The sequence below is a fragment of the Tiliqua scincoides genome, chromosome 5 (genome assembly GCF_035046505.1).
Source record: "Tiliqua scincoides isolate rTilSci1 chromosome 5, rTilSci1.hap2, whole genome shotgun sequence".
Lineage (NCBI taxonomy): Eukaryota > Metazoa > Chordata > Lepidosauria > Squamata > Scincidae > Tiliqua > Tiliqua scincoides.
Window position 1 is genome coordinate 87,095,575 of NC_089825.1, and position 23,569 is coordinate 87,119,143.

Below are 23,569 nucleotides of genomic sequence, written 5' to 3' on the forward strand. Positions count from 1 at the left end.
ACTCTGTGAGGAAGAAAATGCACCTTGAACAAGTTTAGAATTCCATTCTCTTTAATTATTTCATATCTTGCACTGAATTTGGCTTCTGGGGCTGAGTTATAAGAATCCTAAGCATTCTGAGCTAAATGCGGAGACTTGCATATCAGAGTTTGGGTATAAGAGAGTGGGTGAGGGTGTCAACAGAGAAGCAAGCCAAACTACAAGAAATGGATTGCAACTTTGTTTCCCACATAGGGTTTCTGTGCTTCTCACAGCTGCATGATGGTCAGAGATTCAACAGGTGAAGATTTTCATCATTGCATCAAAAATGCTGGGAAAATGTGATGGTGAATGTTGTTCAGATGTGCCCTTGGGCAAATTGCTGCCACTCAGACTAAACTTAATTGTATATTGTGTGGAATCAAATTGTTAAGCCCTTCCCATAATGTACTGCAATACAATATGCAAAGAGATGCTGCCATATCAATGGGGGAGCGTTCAAACAGCACCCACTTCCCCCAACTTACAGTCTGAAGTGATATAGGCTAGGAACAGCTTTCCTGCTTGATCCTGCAGGATGTATACACCTACCCTGATCTCCCAATGCAGTTCTAAAGCTGCAGCGCTACTCTGAGCTCCCTGCAGGAGAAGGAGGATACAAATTATAATAATTTACACATATTATGATTATTATATTACATCCTTGCCTGGCATGCAGCTGTTCGTGACAGCAGAAGCCCTGCCAAAAAAGGAGCAAGAACCCCAGTTAAAGGGGTGGGAGGCCAATTTCATCTTCCGTGTGAAAAATGGGTCACATTAACTACTCGTATTAAATAATGCATTCTGTCCATCTGAGCGAAACAGCGAGAGCTCACAGATCCCACCATTGTTTTTGGCAACCTGAAATTCGGCGTCAAGGGAAACCTCAACATTCCATGTTTGAAAGCTACAGATCAATAAACTGAGGACGTATCATTTTGAATAATAAGCACTGTCAGCTATCAAGGCCTATTATGAACATGTCACTGATGTTTCATTGGGCAGGAGAGGACATGAGCTCACCAGGGATTATCCTTCAAATCTGTTTGCAATGCCAGACTTAGGCCTAGCACTCGCAAGCCATCACAAGCTGACCCGCTACTTCAGATCGACCCGACCTCTGGCACCTCTCCTTTTAGGAAGTATGCATTGGGAGAGCATGGTGTGAGGCAGGAAAGAATGAGACAGGATCATAGCCAATGGGGTGAAGCCAGGGGGTGCACTGTTTCATCCTGGAACACATATGCACCATAACTGAAATTTTATTCAGTTATGAATAAACTGAAAGCCATATTGTTATTCTATGGCTCACACAGTCAGACAGCTTTCATGAAGAATGATTTACATGTATCAGTTAGCTATAGTAAAGTCTGCAGTGGTTGTAAGATACCACATCCTGCAACAAAAAGGTTTCCTTCCACAAGTGGTACAGCTAAGGCATTTGGCAACCGAGGGCACAAATAATTTTAACACTCCCCCCCCAAAAAATAACACTCCCCCAAATATTTAACACCACCTGCAACATCTTAGGTGTCCCTTCTGAGGTCCTGGGTGCCATGCCTTGAGGGGGTGTCTTAGAGGCCTCTGAAAGGTGCCTTTCGGAGACCCCTAAGATACCCCCCTCAGGATGTGGTACCTGGGGCAATGTACCCTTCCTGACCCCTCCTTAGCTACACCATTGCCTTCCACCCCACCCACAGTACTGATGTTTAACAACTTGCATTATTATGTTCCAGAGGGGTCGTGAGGATGGATGTTAAAATCCAGAATGCTGATATAAACCAGTGTGCCAGTGGACAGGGATGGTTCGCAAATACACACCAGTGTGACCTCAACAGCACACAGGTAAGAAGGATCGTGGGAGTTGTAGTTCCCTTCCCGGTAACCGGCAGAATAATAGCAGAGTGGAGGAGACCCAGGTTAAGGGAGTTCTCTATTGTAGCACCCATTCTCTGGAACTATTACACCTGGAAGTCTTGCCTTCTGTAACTCCTAAGCCCCCCCCCCCCACCTACCGCTGCTTTTATGTAATTTACAGTATTAAACCAGCAAGTGAACCAGGACCTGGACATAACATTGACATGGCACAGTCCCCAGCCAGAGAGCCTGTGCTCAAACGAAAGACTTTGTCTGTGAGAAAAAACAGACAAGACCTTGGATGGGAGAATTGATTGATCTTCTTTAAGTTCCTTACATTTCTGGCTGCGTAGTTTGTATTTATAGGCAGCTGTGGCTGTATGTCATGTACAAAACTTCATTATATTTGAGTGAGAAAGCCCTTTAGATGTGGCTGTAGATCCCTAGGCTCTAGAGTCAGTATAGTGGGCCCTAGGTATCTGCGAGAGATCCTTTCCAGGACCCCTAGTTGCTGAGATACCACTAGTTGCTGAGATCTGCACTGAAGTCCCCACTTTGTATCTTATCAACCAGCACAACAATGTTAGCTCAGTAGAGATGCAGGCTTGGGGGCATTTTCTGTGGCAGAACTCTCTCTCCAGAAAGGCCCACATACCATTTTTTTCATATACGGGTCGTGCCTCATTATCCACTGATATCGTATCCACTGATTAGACTCACCAGTGATACCAGGGTCCACAATTAAATGCCTTGTAGCAATGGAAAAAGCAACAAAATCCCATTTCCTACCTTTGAGCTGTTAAATAATTTTAATTTCATTCCATTAGATTCCATTATTCACCCCATCTAGTGGCTGAATGCCATAAAGCGTCTATAGCAATAGACCACACCATTCCAGGGTGACAACAGAGCAGCAAGAAGCCTGGAAGTGGGTCTTTAAAGCTATTTTTCCACTGATTTTGAATCACCCCAGTGGTTAACAAGGCACAAACTGTACTTAAAGGGTAAGGAGACTGAGGGTTCTTCTGAAACCAAAAGGATTTTAAAATAAAATCTAATAAAGTAGAAGATGCAGGGCACAATCTCTTGAGCAGCTCCCATTCATTTAAATGGAGTCTACCCAGAGGGGCTTCTCCAGTGGATTAGTCATCTATTTTTATAGTTCAGCCTTCAGACTGAAAAATAGAATCTTTGTAGTCTTCTGCTGTGCTGTATTGCATGTATGTTTGGCTCATTTGGCTTGATTGTTGCTTTTTTCTACTTTGTTGCATCCTTTTTTTAAAAAAGGATGATGATGATGATGATGATCTGGGCAGAGATTTTCTTTTGAGGGGAAGTTTCACAAATCTTAAAAATAATGAAACAAAGGGCGCAATCCTAACTTGCGCTGGAACAGGCAAGCCAGGAGGCTTGCGCTGTAACCAGCGCAGGACTGCGGCCAGGAGCAGCTTAGGGTGCAATCCTAACCCCTTATGTCAGTGCTTTCAAGCACTGGCATAGCGGTGCCAATGGGATGTGTGCTGCATCCTGCAGTGGGGTGTCAGTCACAGAGGCCTCCTCAAAGTCAGGGGATGTTCCCTTACCTCAGAACTTCATTGCCCTTATGTCAGTGCTTTCCAGCACTGACATAAGGGGTTAGGATTGCACCCTTAGCCAGAGGCAAGAGGAAACGCTTCCCCTTACCCCTGGGTAAGGGCTGCTGGCCCCCAATGGGTCTCCTTGGACTTGTGCCACTTCCTGAGGTGGCACAAGTCCGAGGAAAGCGAAGCGGCTAGAAGCCGCTCTTTTCTCTCCCGGGGACGGAGGTTGGGATCCGGCATAACTTCTGGATCCCAGCCCTGGCTCCCTGCCGCCCACCTCCAGGGCCTCCTATCGCTCTCCCTCCCTCTGCCCAGGAATGCCTTCCTCCCTCCTCCTCCACCTCGCCCCCCCACACCTACCTTTTCTGCTTGTGTTAGAGGCCGGCACAGAAGCATCTGTCAGCCTCCGCAGGCCGGCGCTTCTCAGAGAGCCGGCCTGGCTTCCCCTAGAGGAGGCACAAACGTGCTTTACAGCACATTTGTGACCCTCCCAAGCCGGCCCAAGGGACTTGGGCTGGCCAAACTTGGGGTTAGGATGAGATGTAAATACTATTGCATTTTAAAAAAAAAATTCCAAAATCCAGCCAAACTGGAGATTATTGGAAGTGTGGGTGAGTGAGACAATGCGTTAGAATGGAAGCGTGAATGTTTACACTGTATTTATTTATTTAAAGCAGATTTTTTTTACCTCTCTCAAGCTGATAAGGCTCCCAGAACTATATGCATAACACTGATAAAAGCAGAAAATAATTAAAAACAATAAAATTAAGGGTAATTTTTCTTTACCTTGATGACTTTTTATTCTCCTCCTCCTCCTCTGGCAATTTGTGTTTCTGTGGGCCTTTGGGAGTGGAAGAACCCCAGTTGGAGAAGCAGCACTAGGGAGAGATGGTGGTTACAGGAAAAAAAAGTACAGCAAGTGCTCACTTAAAGCAATTTTCTTATAAGTTGCTTCATTTTAAACTTGTTGAGGGGAAAAAAATTGATTCCTGGCCAGGGCCACTTTCTACATGTTCTCCTCATGTCCTCTGTGGGTTTTCTCCAGACTGTAAAGCTCACATTGATTTCAGTGTTTAATATTAGAAGTGTTTGGGGTCTTTATTTAGAAGTTTGGTGATGTTTTGGTGACCAGAAATGTGCTGTAGGAGTTTAACTCTTGTTTATCAATTAGCCTACAGTAAAAGTGGTTTAGTTATAAGTTGTTTTGCATAAAGTCACAGTTTCCAAGAACGTATTGACAAGTTTAAGTGAGGGCTTGCTATACTGTAAAGTGTTTTGACCACAGGGACTGGAAGTTTGTTGCTGGTGTGGAGATTGAAAGGAAACTGGTACACTGACTCACAGTGGGGGAACATGTTTGCTATGGGCTTTCAGAACAGTTCTCTGGCCATATGGCCTTTTGGCCCACCTGGCATTCTGACACGAGTAACAATATTAAGGGCCCAATCCTACCCTGTGCTGGAACAGGCAAGCCAAGAAGCTTGCACTGTATCCAGCGCAGAAAAGGGGTCCAAGGAGGCTCAGCCGGAGGCAAGAGGAAACTTTTCCCCTAACCCCTGGGTAAGACGCTTTTCCCCCATGGGTCTTCTTGGACTGGTGCCTCCTCCTGAGGAACGCCCTTCCCTGCCCAGGAACACCTCCCTCCTGACTCCTCCCTGCCCACCCCAGAGGCTTGCATTGGCCCAGCTGGGCCTACGCAAGCCTCAGCAAGGAAGCCGATGTGGAGGCTTGTGTCAGCCTCCGCAAGCTGGCACTCCTCTGAGCGCCGGCCTGGCTTCCTCCCAAGGAGGCACAAATATGCCTTATGGCACGTTTGCAACCCTCCTGGACCAGTTCAAGGAACTTGAGTCTTGACCACTTGACCTGAGTTGCAAAATCACGCATTTTCCATGACTCGTGTCAACATGAGTTGTGGATGTCACTGACTTGGACACGACTCACAACTTGGGGCCAGTGACTCGGAAAACAGTCATGATTCAAATTAACTTGAGTGATGACTCAGTTTTTGTTTGTGCTTGTGACTCAGTTTTTGTGTGTGTGCATGCTTGTTTACTTTTTTTGCCACTTCTGCATCATGCCAAAGACCTTGTGGGGCAATCTGGAAGCCAGTATTCAGACTGGTGGCGGCAGCAGATGTGGTGGAAGGAGGGTAAGTTGACTCCAAGAGGTGGGGGCTGGAGGGGGAAGGGGAGGAGGGAGGAAGCTTAAGGGTCTTTAAAAAAATTTTTGGGGCTGCATGAAGCTGGGGGGAAGAACCAGAAGAAGGCAGAGGGAGCCAGGAGAGCACAGGGAGGGGGCCCTCTTGGTGATCTCTCGCCTGCCTTGCCGAGCTTGGACACTTCCTTGTTGGTCTGTGGCATGCTGCTCAGAGCTCCTTCTGAAGGTGGAATCAGGAATGATATGAACAGGGGGGCTCATAAGTGAGGTTCATATGGAACTGATTGTTTTTCTGCATTGCTGTGTTCACTCAAATAACAGAACAGTTTTTGTTTACATAAATGAAATGAAAATGGTGGCTGAAGTGAAGGACAACAACATCAACGTCAGGGGAGTGTTAAATGAGAACTCTGACACACACACACACACACACACCCCACCAGCACCTCCATTTTTTTCTGCGGAGTCATGTCTGACTCGCACAGCGATTTGTTTCTCGTAATGACTCAGACTCAAGTAAAAAATAATTCTTTAAGCGGCTCAGGTTGAGTTGCAATGGCCACCCGTTATGACTTGCAAATAGAGTCAAGTCAGGGGGTCAGCGACTCAGGCTCAGCGACTCCAGCACATCCCTGGGTCCTATTCAACTCAATGGGACTTATTCCCACAATAAGTGAGTATGGGATTGCAGCCTTACAGAGCAATTTTACACATGTCTATTCAGAAGTTAGTCCCACTGTATTCAATGGGGCATATACCCAGGAAAGTATGTTTAGGACTGCAGCCCTAGTCAATCAATGCAAGTGGTTTTCAACACCTTGTCATATGTATATAATTTTAATCCACATTTAATTTTCTAACCTCCACTTCCCCCTTCTTTTCCATATAACCAATGCAATTTTAGATCCTCCATAAAAGCTACTTCCAGTTAAAAACTATGGGTTGAAAGAAAGGATTCCTAAATCCCATTGATATTACTGGGACTTGAATTTGTAGCAAATGACAGCCCAATCCTATCCAATTTTCCAGTGCCAGTGCAGCTGTGCCGATGGGGCATGCACTGCATCTTCTGGTGGGGTACCAGTCACAGAGGCCTCCTTAAGGTATGGGAACATTTGTTCCTTTATCTTGGGGCTGCATTGCGACTGCACCGGTGCTGGAAAATTGGATAGGATTGGGCCCCAACTTGTCACACTGGTTTCATCGGTGCTTAGTCAAGATTCACTTTCTTAGCACAAACCTTATGGATGTTTTAAAACAGGCTTTTAGATATGGTAAAGGACCATTTATGATGTCATTGTATAGATTACAGCACAATCCAAACTGTGCCTTGGGCTGGCGCAAGTCCCTTCTTGTGCCATCTCAGAAGGTGACGCAAGTCCAAAGAGACCCATCTGGGCCAGGGTGGCTTACTCAGAGGTAAGGGGAAAAGTTTTCCCTTACACCTAGCTGAGCCACTTTGGGCACCTGTCATGCATTGGATACAGCGCAAGCCTCTTTGCTTGCCTGTTCCAGCACAAGATAGGATTGCACTCTTCGTTTGCCTCTGCTTAAATGTTCTGCTTGAAATGCACAGGACACCTTCTACTTGAATAGAGCTTTCTGAGGGCCAAACCAGGCATCATGTTAAACCTGTTATTAGGGCTGATGGGCTTGTTGCTGATGGAGTACACAGCAGCCAAGTCAGGCCCCCAAAGGATCAGGATCACAGCTGGAGGGGGAAGGATACTTGGACTCTCCTCTGCCGTATGCACTAGCTAACAAGAAAAAAAAATCCAGTTCCCATGAGCACCAAAAATAGTTCCCATGGGTACCAGCAATTTATGATCATCTGGGACAGTGGTTCTCAAATCTTTAGCACAAAGACCCACTTTTTAGAATGAGAATCTGTCAGGACGCACCGAAAGTGATGACATGACCGGAAGTGACATCATCAAGCAGGAAAATTTTTCACAATCCTAGGCTGCAATCCTACCCACACTTACCCAGGAGTGAGTCCCATTGACTATCATTGTTAAATGTATATACATCTTGTTGCATCCTTCAGTCTCGGAAGACTATGGTGTCATGCTCTGAATGGTGGTTCTGGAACAGAGTGTCCTCTCCAGTGCGCGAAGCCTGGGTAAAGTAGGTATGGAGGATAGGCTGTTACCCATGCAGCAAATCCCCCCTCTCCACGTCACTGAAATGATCCAATGGAAAGGCAGAGGCCAATACGGTTGGTTCCAGTGGCATCGTAGGAGTTGCCAGAACATGACTGTGTTCAGCCACGAACTGCCTCAGGGACTCCAGCTCTGGATTTTGTCTCGAGGTTGACTCCTGAAGCCTTTTCCATAACTGGATGTAGCCACAAGGCAGTGGAGGCTTGGGGTCAGAGTTTTCCTTCTCTCAGATGAGCTGCCTTCCCAGGCTGACGAGTCCCATCTACCCGGTGGCTGTTTAGTCGCCTCTTACGACAAATACAGCCAAATTGAGGGCCTATTCTTGTCCCCAGCCCCCAGGGGAAATACATAGTAGCCTGTTAAAAGTACAAGTCTGTATCATTTCCCCAAATGCAGTCACATACCATGGTATGTGGGGCATCAAATCTAATATATTAAAATGTTGAAATGAATGGGGACCCACCTGAAAATGGCTTGCAACCCACCCGGTGTGTCTTGACCCACAGTTTGAGAAACACTGTTCTGGGGTGTAGCTTGCTGGGGTGGCCTTTCTGTTCTCTCTCTCTCTCTCTCTCTCTGCCTGCACACTCTAACATCCGACCACCATTCTTGGCCAGCATCATTTTTCTTCCTCTGCCACTACTTTCTTCTGTCTTCTTTCCAGCATCCCTCCTGCGTCTCATTTCCCCTTTGCTCCCAGCCTCCATGTGTTCTCCCTCCCTCTCTGCTGACCCATCTGCCTCCTTCAGCTGCTCTGTACCTCGCTGCACAGCAGGGTTTTAACGTGCAAATCTGCATTTAAGCACCTTTTACCGAATGTGTGTGTATCGGTGCTTGTGTTTCATTATGAGCCGTGGGCACAGCCTGTGATGGCCATGGCTTGGAACTCTTTGCTCTAAAGATAGCGCTATCACCAGATCGGGTATCCTTTGACTTAGGCGTGTGGTTCCCAAGCAGGTGAAAGAAAAGCAGGATGAAATGAAAAGGCTGTACTGTCCTGCACTATAGACTTCAAGATGCAAAATCTTGTTTGTCTGAGGACCTTTCTAGACATGGGGGGCATAGCATTTTTCAGTCTGAGGTAGGAGCGGCCCCACACATTTTTGTGCCTGAGGGGAAGAAAAGATCCCTGTCTCACCCCACCCCATTCTCACCTCCACTAATCAACAGAGTGGGTGCAATCCTGAAGGAAGTTGTCTCAGTGGGAGAGGACCTTATCTGCATGCAGAAGGTGCCAGGTTCAGGCCTTGTGTTCCCAGGAAAGGGCAAAGCCTTGCCAGCAGTGACGTAGCTTATGATCGTGTAGCTCAGTGCCAAGCTCAAAATGTTGCCCTGGAAGTGATGTCACAGCCGGAAGTGACATCACGCCTAGGCTTTTTAAAAGTGAAAATTGGGAGGAACCCACTTCCTTCCCCCAGCAGTTTGACATCCACTTGCTCTGCTGCTTCCCTCCAGTTAGTGGCATAGCTAAGGCATCTATCGGCTACCTGGGGTCAAAGAAGATTTGTAGCCCCTCCACACAAAATCAAGTTTAATTAAGTAAATAAATAAAAAGTGTGCCCCTGATTGGTTCAAGACACTGTCATGATAACATGTCATTGCAACATCTCAATAACATAATAACAAGTAATTGGCCCTCAGAACAATCAGAGTCATAGGTCAGTTTTGAGTTAAGTAAATCCACTTTTTGTTCCATAAGGCAGTTGTGTTTTCATTTTCTGGTTAATTGGCCATAACTTTTGACAGAATACAGATATTCCAGTGCAGTTTGTTTCATTGCATTCTACAGTAAATTACCTTTCCAATGATGTATAACATAATGGTATTATTCATACATACCAAGATTTTCACAATTTTGGTCACTTGCGTCAAGTTCAACTTGTTGCCCCCCTAAAGCTTGATGCCCATTGCAACTGCTACCCCTGCACCCCCTTAGCTATGCCACCGCTTGCCAGAAACCCAAAAGAGCCATTGCCAGTCAGCAGAGACAAGATTTACTTTCTTGAAAATATCTATACCCTAGACCAGCCTGAGAGCAACTGACACCTGAGGGGGGCATGCCAAATGCTGCTGGCCCCTCACCCAATGTAGTGCCAGCCTGTGCTCAGCCCACTCTCCAATGTCTTCACTCCTCACTCCTCTCTGTCCCCCTCTTCCAAACCAGGGCATGGAAGGAGGAACAGTGGAGGCAAGAAGGCGAACAATGAAGATTGCCCACCCACCCACCTGCTGCCTGATGCAACAGATTCAGTTGGCCTCATGAATGGCCCAGCCTTGCCTGGGTACTGATCTGATGACAGTCTCTGGCCGCTTGCTCCAGGGGCTTGGGTGGCGACTGGGAGTGTGGAGGTCCATCAGGAGGGGGCAGGGGTGGAAGGAGGCAGCACAACAAGGGGAGCAAGTGGCCAGGGACTCCAATCACTACTTGCACCTCTTGGGGGGTGAGCAGGAGGGGGGCTGGAGATGGGGGGAAGCAGCAGATTTTTTTTAATTTTTCAATTTAAAAATAAAACACCTCAGGTGTGACATCATACCTGGAAGTGATGTCATTCCTGGGTGTGATGTGGGGGAGCATCATTTTTAACTTTGCTCCGAGTACAGGGTGGTTAGCCCTGCCATGGTTGGCAACCTTCAGTCTCGAAAGACTATGGTATAAGCCTACAGCACCCGGTATTCCCAGGCGGTCTCCCATCCAAGTACTAACCAGGCCTGACCCTGCTTAGCTTCCGAGATCAGACGAGATCGGGCATGTGCAAGGTAACAGTTGCTGTCATGGCTGTGGCTAGACCTCTCTCTCCTCCTCCATAAATTTGTCTAGCTCTTTTTTAAAAGCTGTCTCAGCAAGTGACTGTCACCACAGACACAGTGAATCCCATCAGTTCTTTGTGCATGTAAGAGCCTTGAGGTGGATTGTGCCCAGGGGTCAGATCTGCCTGACACCCTTAAGGGCATTGTAAATTCACCCCCCTAGACAGTCATTGCGCCTTGCCCCGTGGTAGGGTCGCCTTTGCTCACTACTGAAATGACATAATGTAGCCACTTATCTTTTGAAGCCTTCCTCTTTTGATTGAAAGACGCTTTTCTTTTTATCCTTCCCCCACCCCAAAAAAGGAAACCGTCCAGCACTGTTAATTAACAGCTCACATCTATCTTTGGTCCTTATTTCCGTTCCATCCTCCTTTTCTCATGCTGGGTAAATACCAGTGACACATGCTGATCGTTATGTGGATGTAATTAAATCATTTCTTTTGAACCATGGAAGTTCTTTAAATATCCTCTCCTCCAGAGCCCAGGCACTTCTGTCTTAGCAATGGGTGAGGGTCTGGGCTTGGACTTTTCCTATCCCCCTGCCCTTCACCGCAGCTCATATGCTTCTCACTCGCTCTACCCCACACACCCTCATCTGTTCTGAGTCCCTCCTTCTCCCACTTTTCGTCTTTGGTCTTCCGCCTGCTGCTTAGACTGTACTTGGAACAGTCTCCCACATTATGTTCTTCAAGTCACTTTGAATTAGAGATAAGCGAAATCACTTGATTCCGCTCTCCAAAGATTTGGCAGAGTGCGGAAAGGCCATCCCACTTCTCCATCCCAAATTCCAAAGTGGAATGTGGTGAATCCAGAATGGGTTCCATGAATGACTTCCTGTCACATGCTAGGAGGTCTGCCGCCGCCACCTGCTTTGCTAAACTGCAGATTCTTAGCTCATGAGAAGCTGTGGCCCAAGGATGTCTCCAGGCTGCATTAGTTCATGGTCAGCCCAAGTCTTCCTAGAATCTGAGACAGCATGTCAAATGCTGCCTCCCCCCACTTAACTGATGATGTGTCAGTCTTTGCTCCTCCCATTCCCTGGTCTGGAAAAGGAAAGAGGAAGTGTGTAGAGGAAGAGCGTGGTGGGCTAGAGTGACATTCTAGCCCACTACTTTTCTTTCCTCCACACTTCCTCGTCCACTCTATCCCCTTCTTCCTTTTCCAATCCAGGGAGAAGAGGAGCTGCAACCATATTGGTGAATGAATGGATGAGGTGGGTGAGCCTCCCAGTCTGCTGCCTGAGGCAAAAGCCTTGTGCATGGGCTGGCCCTGCGTTAGCTCTTCCCCTCACTTGAATGGAGGCCTCCAACGCAGCAGGTGGTCACTGATGGTTCCACTTCGTGCTGGAGGCCTCAGGAAATATGAGGATAGTGTAGGATGGCACACCTGGAATAGAAGTAGTACTGCGGGACTTGGGTCCATTACAGAAATACTGTACTTCCACCACCACCAACCAAACCTGGGATTCCAACCAACCCTAAAATGCCCCTAAAATTCCATTTGGTCCTCAAGACCCACATAAGCAAAGCCTTGTCTGTCATTCCCACTCCTGCATTCCTCACACCTCCACTTGATTCATGCCAGGGTTGAGCCCTGAAATGCCAAACCAGCTTCAACCAATGATGGTGATCCCACTGAGCATGTGCAGAGTGCTTTCTCTTCAATAATGTATGGACTGAGTAAGCACAGCCCATTCTTAAACATATGGGATTAGCAGGAACCACATCCATGTCAAAGAGCATCTCTTCCAATTGGGCTTGTGCCATGGCCTGTCTTTTTTTCTTTTCTTTTTTACTTTTTTATTTATATCAAAGTGTGTCTCATTAATTAAAACCAGTTCGTTTAATTGCTCAACAACTTTCACATGCAATCAGAGCAATTTTTCCCCCTGAAGAATCATCTATTCTAAACACAATAATCTTAAACCCATCTCTTGCTTAGGACACTTTTACTGGCAATAACAAATATGTGATTTTCGGAGCAGAAAATCATGGATATTCATGGCATCTCTACTCCACTGCCATAACAGCTGCCCCGAGCTACACAGCTTCTCTGCGTCACTCAGCAAAATCGAGACACAAGCAGTTGGCAAGCAATTGTTCCTTTGTTCCTCCCCCCATGAACCCACCACATGTTTTCACAACAAAGCAACAGTAGTACTCTGCAGTAGTACTCTGCAGACTTCACTAAATTCATCTTTTTCTCCTTTGGTGTAATCACTTCTCTTCTGAAGCCCTTAGACCTGGTCTACATGTGCACCAGAATATAAACAAAACTGGTTTGTACTGCATATAGATCAGTGTTATTTTTATACACTGAACTGAGTGCTGTGACTTTGATGGTTTACTTATTAAGGTGACAATCCTGTACACTCCTTCCTGAAGCAAATCTCACTGACCACACTGGTACTTACTTCTGAGTAAATCTGTATAGCAGTATTTCTCAAACAGTGGGCTAGGACCCACTAGGTGGGTTGCGAGCCAATTTCAGGCGGGTCCCCATTCATATCAATGTGTATTTTATTATTAATACATTAAACTTGATGCTACCATGGTTGTGTGACTGCATCTGGGGAAATGTTACAGATCTGTGCTTTTAACAGCCTACTATGTACTGTATATATGCTTTTAACAGTGATAGTCAATAGGGCGCACTGCCAGTTAAGTGCATAGGATATCAGCCTTTGGGATGTTTGGGTAATTTATTTTTTTTTAACAGATCAGCAACTGCTGGGGAGGGTTAGGAGAGTTCTTTATTTTAAATAAATTTTTATACTTATTGTAAATTTTAAATTTACTTGATGGATTGACTTGATTTTGTCATATGGGGGTGTTAAAAATTTTCCTGCTTGATGATGTTACTTCTGAACGTGACATCAGTTCCAGGTTAATGACATCACTTTTGGTGAGCCCTTACAGATTGTCATTCTAGAAAGTGGGTCCTGGTGCTAAAAAAGTTTGAGAATCAGTGAACTAGTGCACAAACTTTTACAGGGACTCACGGTCAGATCAATTTAGAAGCATATAGTAAGGGTTTTTTCATACTACCATATAGATTTGTTACAAGGAACCTAGTGATACAATTTAGCATGACCTGCATGCAAGGGAAAAGCTGAAAAGGGAAAGTGTAAATTTGGTACAAGACAGAGAATAATAAAACATTCTAGTAAAAGCTGTACTGTATACAACTGTCCAATAAATGGGCAGTAATAAGACAAGAAACCAAAAGGATTGTAGCCAGAATGGGAGTTGGATGTATCAATTAATGAACAAAGGCTATTCAGTCTCTGACCAAATCCTGACCCCAATCAGCAGATTCCTTGAGGGGTCAGTTGCTGGAGCTCATAGTTCTCCACCTTTAACATGGCAGCCTGAGTCTGTGACTCACATAGTTTGTGACACACATAGTGTCACAAGAGCTCCATGGGCCAGTGGAGCCCTCCCTACACTGGCTCAGAGTGTCACATATGTGCCGTAAAAAATGTTTGCGATTACTTGTGAGCTGGCAGCGCCAACTCAAAGTCCTACACTGGCCTGCCAGCGTTACATCCAAGAGCAGCACCAGCTGGAGCAGGTAGGCTAGTGCCAACCAGAGCAGGGGTGTGGAAAGCGTGGCGGGGAGGGGGCATTCCTGGTTGGGGGAGGGTGGAAAGGGGTGGATCGGATGTGGGAGGAGGGTGGGATCAGCAGAGGCCTCCTCCACTGTATCCTAACCCCTTCCTGGCCCTCCTGGCATGACACCGGCCTTCCTGGATCTGCACCAGCTAAAGCACTGGTGCAGATCGAAAAAGCCCCGTGGGGCTGGCTGGGCCTTGACACAGGGTAAAGGGAAAGATATCCCCTTACCACAAGGAGACCTCCTGCCACCTCCTAACTTGGGTTGAATACAGCGCAGGCCATCCAGCCTGGCTGTGCTGGTGCGGGTTAAGATTGGGCTGCCTGCGAAATCAGAAATCAAACCTTTTCTCCCACTCTCTTATACTTGGAATTCCATTTCAGAACACATGTATAATGCCGCCCCTCTCCCTCTGTCTGAAGTCCCTCTTCAAAACCCACATTTTCTATGAAGGTTTTGACACCATCCCGTTTGTTTGTTTGTTATATGTTCTATCCTAGGATTCCTAGCTTGTGATCAGGCAGTAATGGGCAGTAATAAGACTAAGTAATAAGTAATAATTAAAAGTAATAAGTCTCTCAGGGTGGCTAACAGCACAATTTTAAAAAAAAACCAGCAAAAAAAAAAGAAGGAAAGTTAGGATTTAAACCACATTAAACACAGAGCATCCCAGAGGCCTACGCCAATAAAAAGTTCTTTGCCTGGTGCTGGATATGATCAGATATGGTACCAGCAAACCTCCTAAAAGAAGGATTCCACAAACAGTTTGTCCACATCCTTTACTGAAACTAACTGAATTGAAAGAATATTTTTCCCTTGCTTGCCTTCATCTTCCTTACCTTCCTTCCTGCCTTCTCCAGTCAGTGCTGAATTTTAGACTGTAAGCTCATCAGGGCAAGGGTTTGCATTTTGGTTGTTATTTAATGGCATTATAAAAAGAAATAAGAAGTGCCAACGGATTCATTTACATGGACTTCAAGGTTGTGTGACCTTGTGTATGTAGCTTGTAGATGAGTTTGCACAGAATAGAAAGAGTGAGAAGGAGCATTGTAGACACAGGGAAACAGGGTCAGTAGCAGAGAACACTCCAGCAGTGAGGACTAGAAGCTTTAATGTTTCTTCCTTATAAATTTTTTAATATTTTGTCCCTTCCTTTCCTACAATAAAATCAGGATGGCTTACAGCACAAGCCTATACATGCCTATTCAGAAGTAAGTCCCCAATCAGATTTATTCCCAGGTAGGCATGTATAAGACAGTGGCGTAAATGGAGGGGTCAAAGGGGGCAAATGCCTTGGGCACCAGGCTTGTGGAGGGCAACACCATGACCTGCTTCCCCATCACATGACCTCTTGCTCTTGCAGCCACTGTCGCCGCGGTTCTGCACCAAACTGAGGGCTGCCCTCTTTTCCTCCCCTTTCTTTAAAGGAGAGGAGAATAGGATGGCCCTCAGATGTGACCAGGAACCATGCCTAGAGAACCGTACTTTTTTCAAAGGGGGAAAGGAGGAGGCAGCAGCGCAGAAGTAATTGTGATGAAGATGATGTCACCACAGTTACTTCCAGGTCAGAGGGTGGCAAATGGGGGTTGGCCCCAGGTGGGAAAACTGCCAGGACCGCCACTGGTATAGGATTGCAGCTTTACAGTGTAACCCTATACAGCAGTGTTTCGCAAACGTTTTAGCACCAGGGCCCACTTTTTAGAGTGGCAATCTGTTGGGAGCCACCGGAAGTGATGCCATTAACCTGGAAGTGATGTCATGACCAGAAGTGACATCATTAATTTAGGCTTCAAACATAAGCCACGATCAGCCAAAGACCCCATTACACAGCACACTCATGCTGCTATTTTGCATAGCTCGGAGTTCAAACATTCCAGCTTGGAAGTCAATGCAGAATGCAGAATGCAGACTTGGAGCTTTCTTCAGCCATACAGCCCTCCCTCCCCTTTCTAGCATCCTATCTTCCCATGTATTCAGGGCAAAGCACCAAGCCTCTCTCCTACAAGGAGCCATCCCTGCCTAGCAACTCTTTACCCTGTATTTTAAGCTCTGTACAGGTGGGTTCTTGGTATCTGTGAGGGATCTGTTCTTGGACTCCCCTTGGACAGCAGATAACGAAATCCGCAGTTTCAGCCCCTTTAAACCCCCTGAAGGCGGCCAGAGCTTTGCTCCAGAGGGCTTTTTGAAGCCTGCAGAGTCCACATGTGTCCACCTGCAGCCTCTGTGGGCTTCAGAATGCCACTTAGAGGCAAAAAAAGTGACTTCTGATTTTCAGATGAAAACTGGGAGTGACATTTTTATGCCTTTAAAAATCATTAGGAGGGGTGGTGAAGATTCAGGTTGGATTCAATGCGGGTCCAGGGGAGCCAGATCCGCGGATAGAAAATTCGCAGATAAGTATTCAACTTGTATTTTCAATGGTGGCTTAGCTAGGTGCTGTGTGACCCACCTGAAACTCGCTTGCAACCCAGCTAGTGGATCCCAACCCACAGTTTGAAAAACCCTGGCTTAAATTATTGCCTTAAAAGTAATCAGGAAGAATTATGGTATTTCTTGAAGTAGCCAACAACATGTTTAAAAGGTTTAAAATTTACAAAAGCGATCTATAAATATTTCATCATCATCATCATCATCATCTAGATCCTGAGTTGCAACAGTCTATAACCAGCCCAGCACAGGCTATGATAAATAAATATAAAGTATAAATAAATAATAATATAAACGTGAACCCTGCTAAACTCTGAATGTGATATTTTGTTTTGCCTCTAATACACCCCTCCTGTTGCCCCTCATTTTGCTTTAAGTTGCCTTAAAGTTTACAGTCCACTGGTTTCAGACATTAACAGCAGCAATATCTATATACAAAGAGTGGCAAGCCAGGATTCCAAACTGAGCACGCAAATGGAACGAACTGCTTCTCCTGTGTGCGCCTCTTTGCTCCTTCCTGCATTCTGGCTCTCTGTCCCACTTCTCCACTGACATCTGTTCTCCTGACATGGACTTTAGGGGGTCTCTAGGTCCTTTGGCATTAAAGCCCCTGGAGGACGGGTGCTGATGCAGTGGTCACATTAGCTCTCCTTTTGGCAGTGACTGCTTCTCGAGGGATTAGTGCGCTTTGCAGCATTAGTGATCCATTTAGGTTTTAGGAAAAAGGGATTTGGCCATTCGACATTTGGCTGTTATAAAGCCTAAATGTTTAACCACTGGTGTCCAGGGGGGAAAAAGGAGCACATGAGCAGGAAAGTGAGAAGGAGCTACAGGAGGCAGAAGAGAGTGGCTTCAATGATGCTCAAGATGCTTGGCTTCAAATTTATCCAAGAAGAGGTTGGTAGTCAGGGAGGAAGAATCTGAGAGTTGAAAAGTGCTATATATTCTTAATAATAATAAATAATAACAGCACAATCCTATGCAGGTATACTCAGAAGCAAGTCCTTCAGTGGAGCCTACTCCCAGGTAGTCATGCGTGTGATTGCAGCTTACTCCCAGAAAATGTGCATAGAATTGCAGCTTTTGGGCCAAATCCTATCTAATTTTCTAGTGCTGGTGCAGCTGTGCCAATGGGGCGTGCACTGCATCCTGTGGTGGAGAGGCAGTCAGAGAGGCCTCCTTAAGCTGTGGGAACATTTGTTCCCTTACCTTGAGCCTGCATTGCTGTTGCACCGGTGCTGGGAAATTGGATAGGCTTGGACCCTCCATCTCTGAAGCCTGCCCTCATATCGAAGCCATTGAGGTATTGTGATGAACACCTGAGTTGCCCATGGAGTTAGATTTGAACGAGGCACATACCCAGAATGTGTTTTAAATGCTCAGGGCTCAACCCGTACATGGAGGAAACGTGTTCTGTGCCAGGGCCAGAGTACATTTTACACTAAGCCTGTTATTAACAGATGGGCTTCACACCAGCAGTGCTCTGAAAGTGTCGCCCATTGTTGTTGTTGTTGTTATTATAGTCCAGACTACATGGAACACAGTTGTGGACTGGTGTTGAGTAACTGATACAAGTCTCAGCCTGAGACCTAAGTATTAACTAGATATTGGCGCAGTATATACAGTATACCAGGGGTGCATACCAGTATACTGGTAGATCGCGAGGCAAAATGAGTAGATCGCGGAGTGCCGACCCCCCCCCTCTTCAGGTGCCTCCGGGAGGAAACGCCGGGAGGAAACGCCCATTGGGAGTAAGGCCCATTGTACTCCCAGGTAAGTGTGGCTAGGATTGCAGCCTCACAGCCTAATCCTAGGCATGTCTACTCAGGAGTAAGTCCTGTTATACTCAGTGGGGCTCAAGGTACACCAACATACATTGTACACATAAATGTTATATGTTACGATGGCGCGAACATTGTAAAAAAAACTCTGGTAGATCTCCGGGCCTTGCTGGGTTTCAAAGTAGCTCTCGAGCCAAAAAAGTGTGAGCACCCCTGCAGTATACAGTTCCTAAAAGTGTATTTTTTGCAGATCTGATTGTGTTATTTCAATAAGCTGCAGTGGTTTAAAATAATTCACAAAACTTTTTGAAATTGTTCCAAGTGCACTGGATGACGATGAGGACCACTTTGGGGTGTTTTGTCCATAGTTGGGTGATTTCAATGGCCAGGTCTCAGTATTTTGTCATTTTTTCTAGTTCTTTTTCAAAGACTCTTGTTGTTGTTATTGTTGTTATTGATATAAAAAGCAGACATGGAGGGCCCTGGATCCATATCCAGTACTGTGTACAGGAGTATTTTCCTGCTGAAAATGTCCCCCTCCCCAGGCAACTGTTTGTCCCTGTACGAAATCGCTGCTTCAGGGTGTTTTCCTGATTGCTGTGGTCCTGGGCCAGATTGGGTCGTGCGTGCGTGCGTGTCCCGCTATTTATTTATTACAAAGGGCACTTCTGATATTAAGCCCATCTCCTAATGTTAGGCTTAGGCTGCAATCCTATCCACACTTTCCTGAGAGTAAGCCCCATCAAACACAATAGGACTTACTTCTGAGTAGACAAGTCAAGTCAACCTTTATTAGGCATAAACATTTGGTAGGTGAAGACTCTGTACGGAAACTGTAGAGAGAATATAAACCTAAGTAGTACACAAATATATGTATATGTGCACACCTACGTGTGCACACAGATACAAACGTACAATGCATTTTACATACAAACATGTATATGGTTTCTCTGAGTAGACATACATAGGATTGTACTCTTAATGTAATATATTTCTTGGCCCCCAGATTCCAGCTCCCTCTGATAGTGATGTCCCGGATAATGATCTTCAGCCAGGATCATTTGTCCCCAACAGGTGTCTCACAACCTCCAAGCACATCAGACCTAGAGGAGGAAGGAGTGCTCCCCACAGAGTTCCCTGAAGGGAAAGATAGTGAGTTTCCTGACTTGGAACCCAGTAGGGTGGTGCAGGTTCTCTAGAGTAAGGACTTGGAATAACCAACCAAGGCTATTCATTCTCCTAAAGTTCCCAGTCAGAGGAGGCAGAAGAAGAAGAAGTTCATTTGATGGTTCTGCTATATTCCATGGTTCTACACTAGGGAACCATCTCTTTAAATCCCTAGTAGTTGTAGCAGAAATAGTTCACCTCTGACCTGGGCTTTGCTTGAAGAATGAGGTTCAAGACCTCATCAAGACCCAGCAGGGTTGGCCTATCTATGAGGTTGCATCAGGCAGTTGCATCAGTTTGCAGGGGGCATCCCATCACCTGTCTCCACCCACCTCTGCTTCTCCTTCTTCTCCTGCTCCCAGAATTCAAAGAGTGGAATATGGAAGAAAAGGAAGTGTGCAGGAGAGGGGGCCAGGGCATGTATGTATGTATTTATTTATTTTAAATATTCACATCCCGCCTTTCCTCCCATCATCAACTGGTACACTGCCAGGAAAGGGGCAGGCAGCATTTAGCATATAGCCTTCAGCACCAGGAGGTCTTCAGCTGGCTCTGGGTTCCAGTGCTGTAACTAGTCATTTCTGTATCCAGAAACTGGAGTCTTACAAACTGTTTTTAAAAAAACAATGTCCAGAAGACAGTAAGAGATTCAAAAATGTAAGTTGTTGTCATGTAGAGGTCAGAGTATCAAACTCAGGCCAGGGAGACTCATGTTCAAATTCCTTCTCAGCCATAAAGCTCACTGGCAGAACACTCTCTCAGTCTAACCTACCTCACAAGGATGTTGTGGGGGATCAGATGGGATAGAGGGGAGAAAACCCCATATGCTACCCTGAGCTGCTTGGAGGAAAAGCAGGATAAAAATGTCATAAATAAATAACAAAAGATTAAAAGTAGAGTTACTCCAGGAATGTCTTATTTCGGAGGCATAACTAAGGGGGTGCAGGGGGTAGCAGTTGCACTGGGCATCAAGCTTTAGGGGGGCAACAAGCTGAGCTTGACACAAGTGACCAAATTTGTGAAAATCTTGGTATGTATGAATAACACCATCATGTTATATATCATTGGAAAGGTAATTTACTGCAGAATGCAATGAAACAAACTGCACTGGAATATCTGTATTCTGTCAAAAGTTATGGCCAATTAACCAGAAAATGAAACACAACTGCCTTATGGAACAAAAAGTGGATTTACTTAACTCAAAACTGACCTATAACTCTGATTGTTCTGAGGGCCAATGACATGTTATTATGTTATTGAGATGTTGTGATGATATGTTATCATGACAGTGTCTTGAACCAATCAGGGGCACACGTTTCATTTATTAACTTAATTAAATTTGATTTTGTCTGGGGGGGGCTACAAATCTTCTTTGACCCCAGGTAGCAGATGGATGCCTTAGCTATGCCACTAACTGGGGGGAGGCAGCAGAACAAGTGGGTGTCAAACTGCTGGGGGAAGGAGGTGGGTTCCTCCCAATTTTCACTTTTTAAAAAGCCTAGGCGTGACGTCACTTCCGGCTGTGACATCACTTCCAGGGCCACATTTTGAGCTTGGCACTGGGCTGCACAATCATTACTTATGCCACTGACTTATTTGAAGGATGATTGCTAAAATCTCAGGGGAGTTAAGGATGCACTCTTCTCTGTTTGCTGAGACTACTTCTGATTGAAATAGCAAACCCACTGCAGGATTCTGCAGTCCAATCAGTAACTGCTGACCAAGTCACATGTCCTTGGATTGCTCCTCTGCTGCCAATACTACTGAGAGAATAGATGTGCATGACTGTGTTAGGTTGCAAACACAGAGTTAATGAGAACTTGCAAGGGTGCCTTCCTGCCTGGCCTGCTGCCCTCACTGAGCCTCTGAGCAAACAGTTATCAGTTGTCTCATCTGCCACCTTGAAAATGTGCTTCATTATTCCAAATGGACCTGAAAGCCTGACATCATTTAACGTTACTTTAATAGCGCTCAGTATACTACTTGGTACATTTGTCCAGGGCAGGTGCCCTCTACATCTCCACACTGCTTTCTCTACAGTCATGCAGGCCCTTTGTGGGAATTTAAGGCGGTTTTTGAACTTCTTTGGATCAATGTCCCTAGGAGCTGTCCCAGGTTCCGTACCAGCTTAGTTAGACTAGCTCAGTTACCTGCTTTTTACTGCAGTTCTCTTTTCCCAGCCCTTTCCCAGTATCCTGTGTGCTTTGCATATAGTAGAAAATAGCCAGCACTCAGCATGTGCAGATGCCTTGGCTGGACGCCATTTCAAAACAGTTAAAACTTATGCTGTGTAATGTAATGTGTTTGTTTTTCTCTTCTATCCTGTATCTCCTTTAAGAAATTCAAAGCGGCTTAGTTGGAGTACACAGGAAGCTGAGTCAGCCCCAGGGTCCAGCTATCTCATGATTGCCAATACTGCCTGTAAAGCAGTTCCCTAAGGTTTCAGAGAGAAATCTTCTGTCCTATCAGAAGATGCCCAGGATTGAACCATGCCAAGTATTCCTTCTGTCACCAAACTATAGCCCCTTTATAGGCAAGTGGCCTTCAGTACCTAGGCAAGCAGTCTTCCATCTAAACACCAACTAAACCTGCTTAACTTTAAAAATGTTTACTGTCATCTGCCTTCAGACTCTCTTCTCTGTCCAAAAATTTGATGTCATGGACAGTGGCATAGCTAGGGGGTGCGGACCGCACTGGGTGACGCGCAAGGGGGGTGATGTGCACTGGGATGGTGACGTGCTAAAATTGGGGTGGTTAAGAGTATACCATCATGTTATATACCGTTGGATGCGGAATTTCCAGCTGAATGCAATGCAAAAAACGAGAGTGAAATATCTCCTTTTTTCAAAAGATATTGGCAAAAAACCAGAAAACAAAAAATGCATGGAGTCCAATGGAAAGTGAAACCGAGCCGTATCGCGCGTTTACGCGCCTGTAGGTAAACGTACCATAGTCCGTCTGAAAGGGCAGGCTGAGAGGAATCCAACAACACCAGAATGGTCCTGAATGTAGCCCCAAAAATGTATGAATGTACCTACCAGAATGTACCCACCAGAATGTAGCCCCCCAAAAATACCCGAGAAGGAGGTCCCTCCCTCCAAGCTGGTGAATATATTGAGCCCTATGGAAAGCAAAACTAAGCCACTTGGTCACGTTTACTCATGAGTAAGCAATCGTGCCTTGGCTCCTGGGCAGGTCAGGCAAAGGGAAATGTGAGGCCACCAGAATGGTCCTGATTTGATGCAACTGGAGCTCAACAAATGCTCCAGAAGGCAGCCCCCCTCCTAAAAAGAATGAAACAGAGGCTTGACAGGGTAAGGTGAAATTTTTTTTCTGTTTTAGGCTGCAATCCTATCCATTCTTTCCTGGGAGTAAGCCCCACTGACTATAATGGGACTTACTTCTGAGTAAACACGCATAGGATTTGGCTCTCAGACTTGTAAAGCCAGGTGGGTCCTGATAGTGATATGCATGAAATAGAAGAACTTTAATTGAACTGGGTACTGGGTAGGGGTGAAAATCTTACTGATAGATGGTTTGGCACAATGAGAGGATTCAGGGATAAAGGAGCTAATAAGCAGCCCATCCTGGGGCATTCCATGTACAAATGCTTTTATGCAAATGCCTGAAGTCTCCGAGCAAAGATGAGAGAACTGGAATGTCTGGTGACAAGGGAAAACATTGACATAGTGGGCATAACGGAAACCTGGTGGAATGCAGAGAATCCATGGGATACCACAATCCCGGGCTATCAACTCTACAGGAGGGACAGGGGGGGCGGGTTGGAGGTGGGGTGGCCATTTATGTTTAGGAAGGGGTAGAATCCAGCAAAGTAGAGCTTGAAGGTGGGTCTGCCTCCATAGAATCTCTATGGATGAAATTACCAGACCTGAGGAATGATGTAATACTGGGGGCGTACTATTGTCCTCCAGACCAGAAACCAGAAGGGGACCTTAAAATGAGGAAATAGATCAGGGAGGTGACAAGGAGGGACAGG

At 45.8% G+C, this 23,569-nt stretch overlaps 1 protein-coding gene and 1 pseudogene across 1 annotated transcript in view; one reads left to right on the top strand and one right to left on the bottom strand.

The window, feature by feature from the left end:
* GPR179 (G protein-coupled receptor 179) overlaps positions 1 to 23,569 on the top strand; it is a 58,026-nt gene that overhangs the window by 7,970 nt on the left and 26,487 nt on the right. Inside the window, exon 2 of the mRNA XM_066630969.1 lies at positions 1,755 to 1,863. Coding sequence (XP_066487066.1) covers positions 1,755 to 1,863 — 109 coding nt within the window. The remainder of the gene's footprint in view (positions 1 to 1,754; positions 1,864 to 23,569) is intronic.
* On the bottom strand, positions 10,430 to 10,546 carry LOC136654688 (5S ribosomal RNA; annotated as a pseudogene).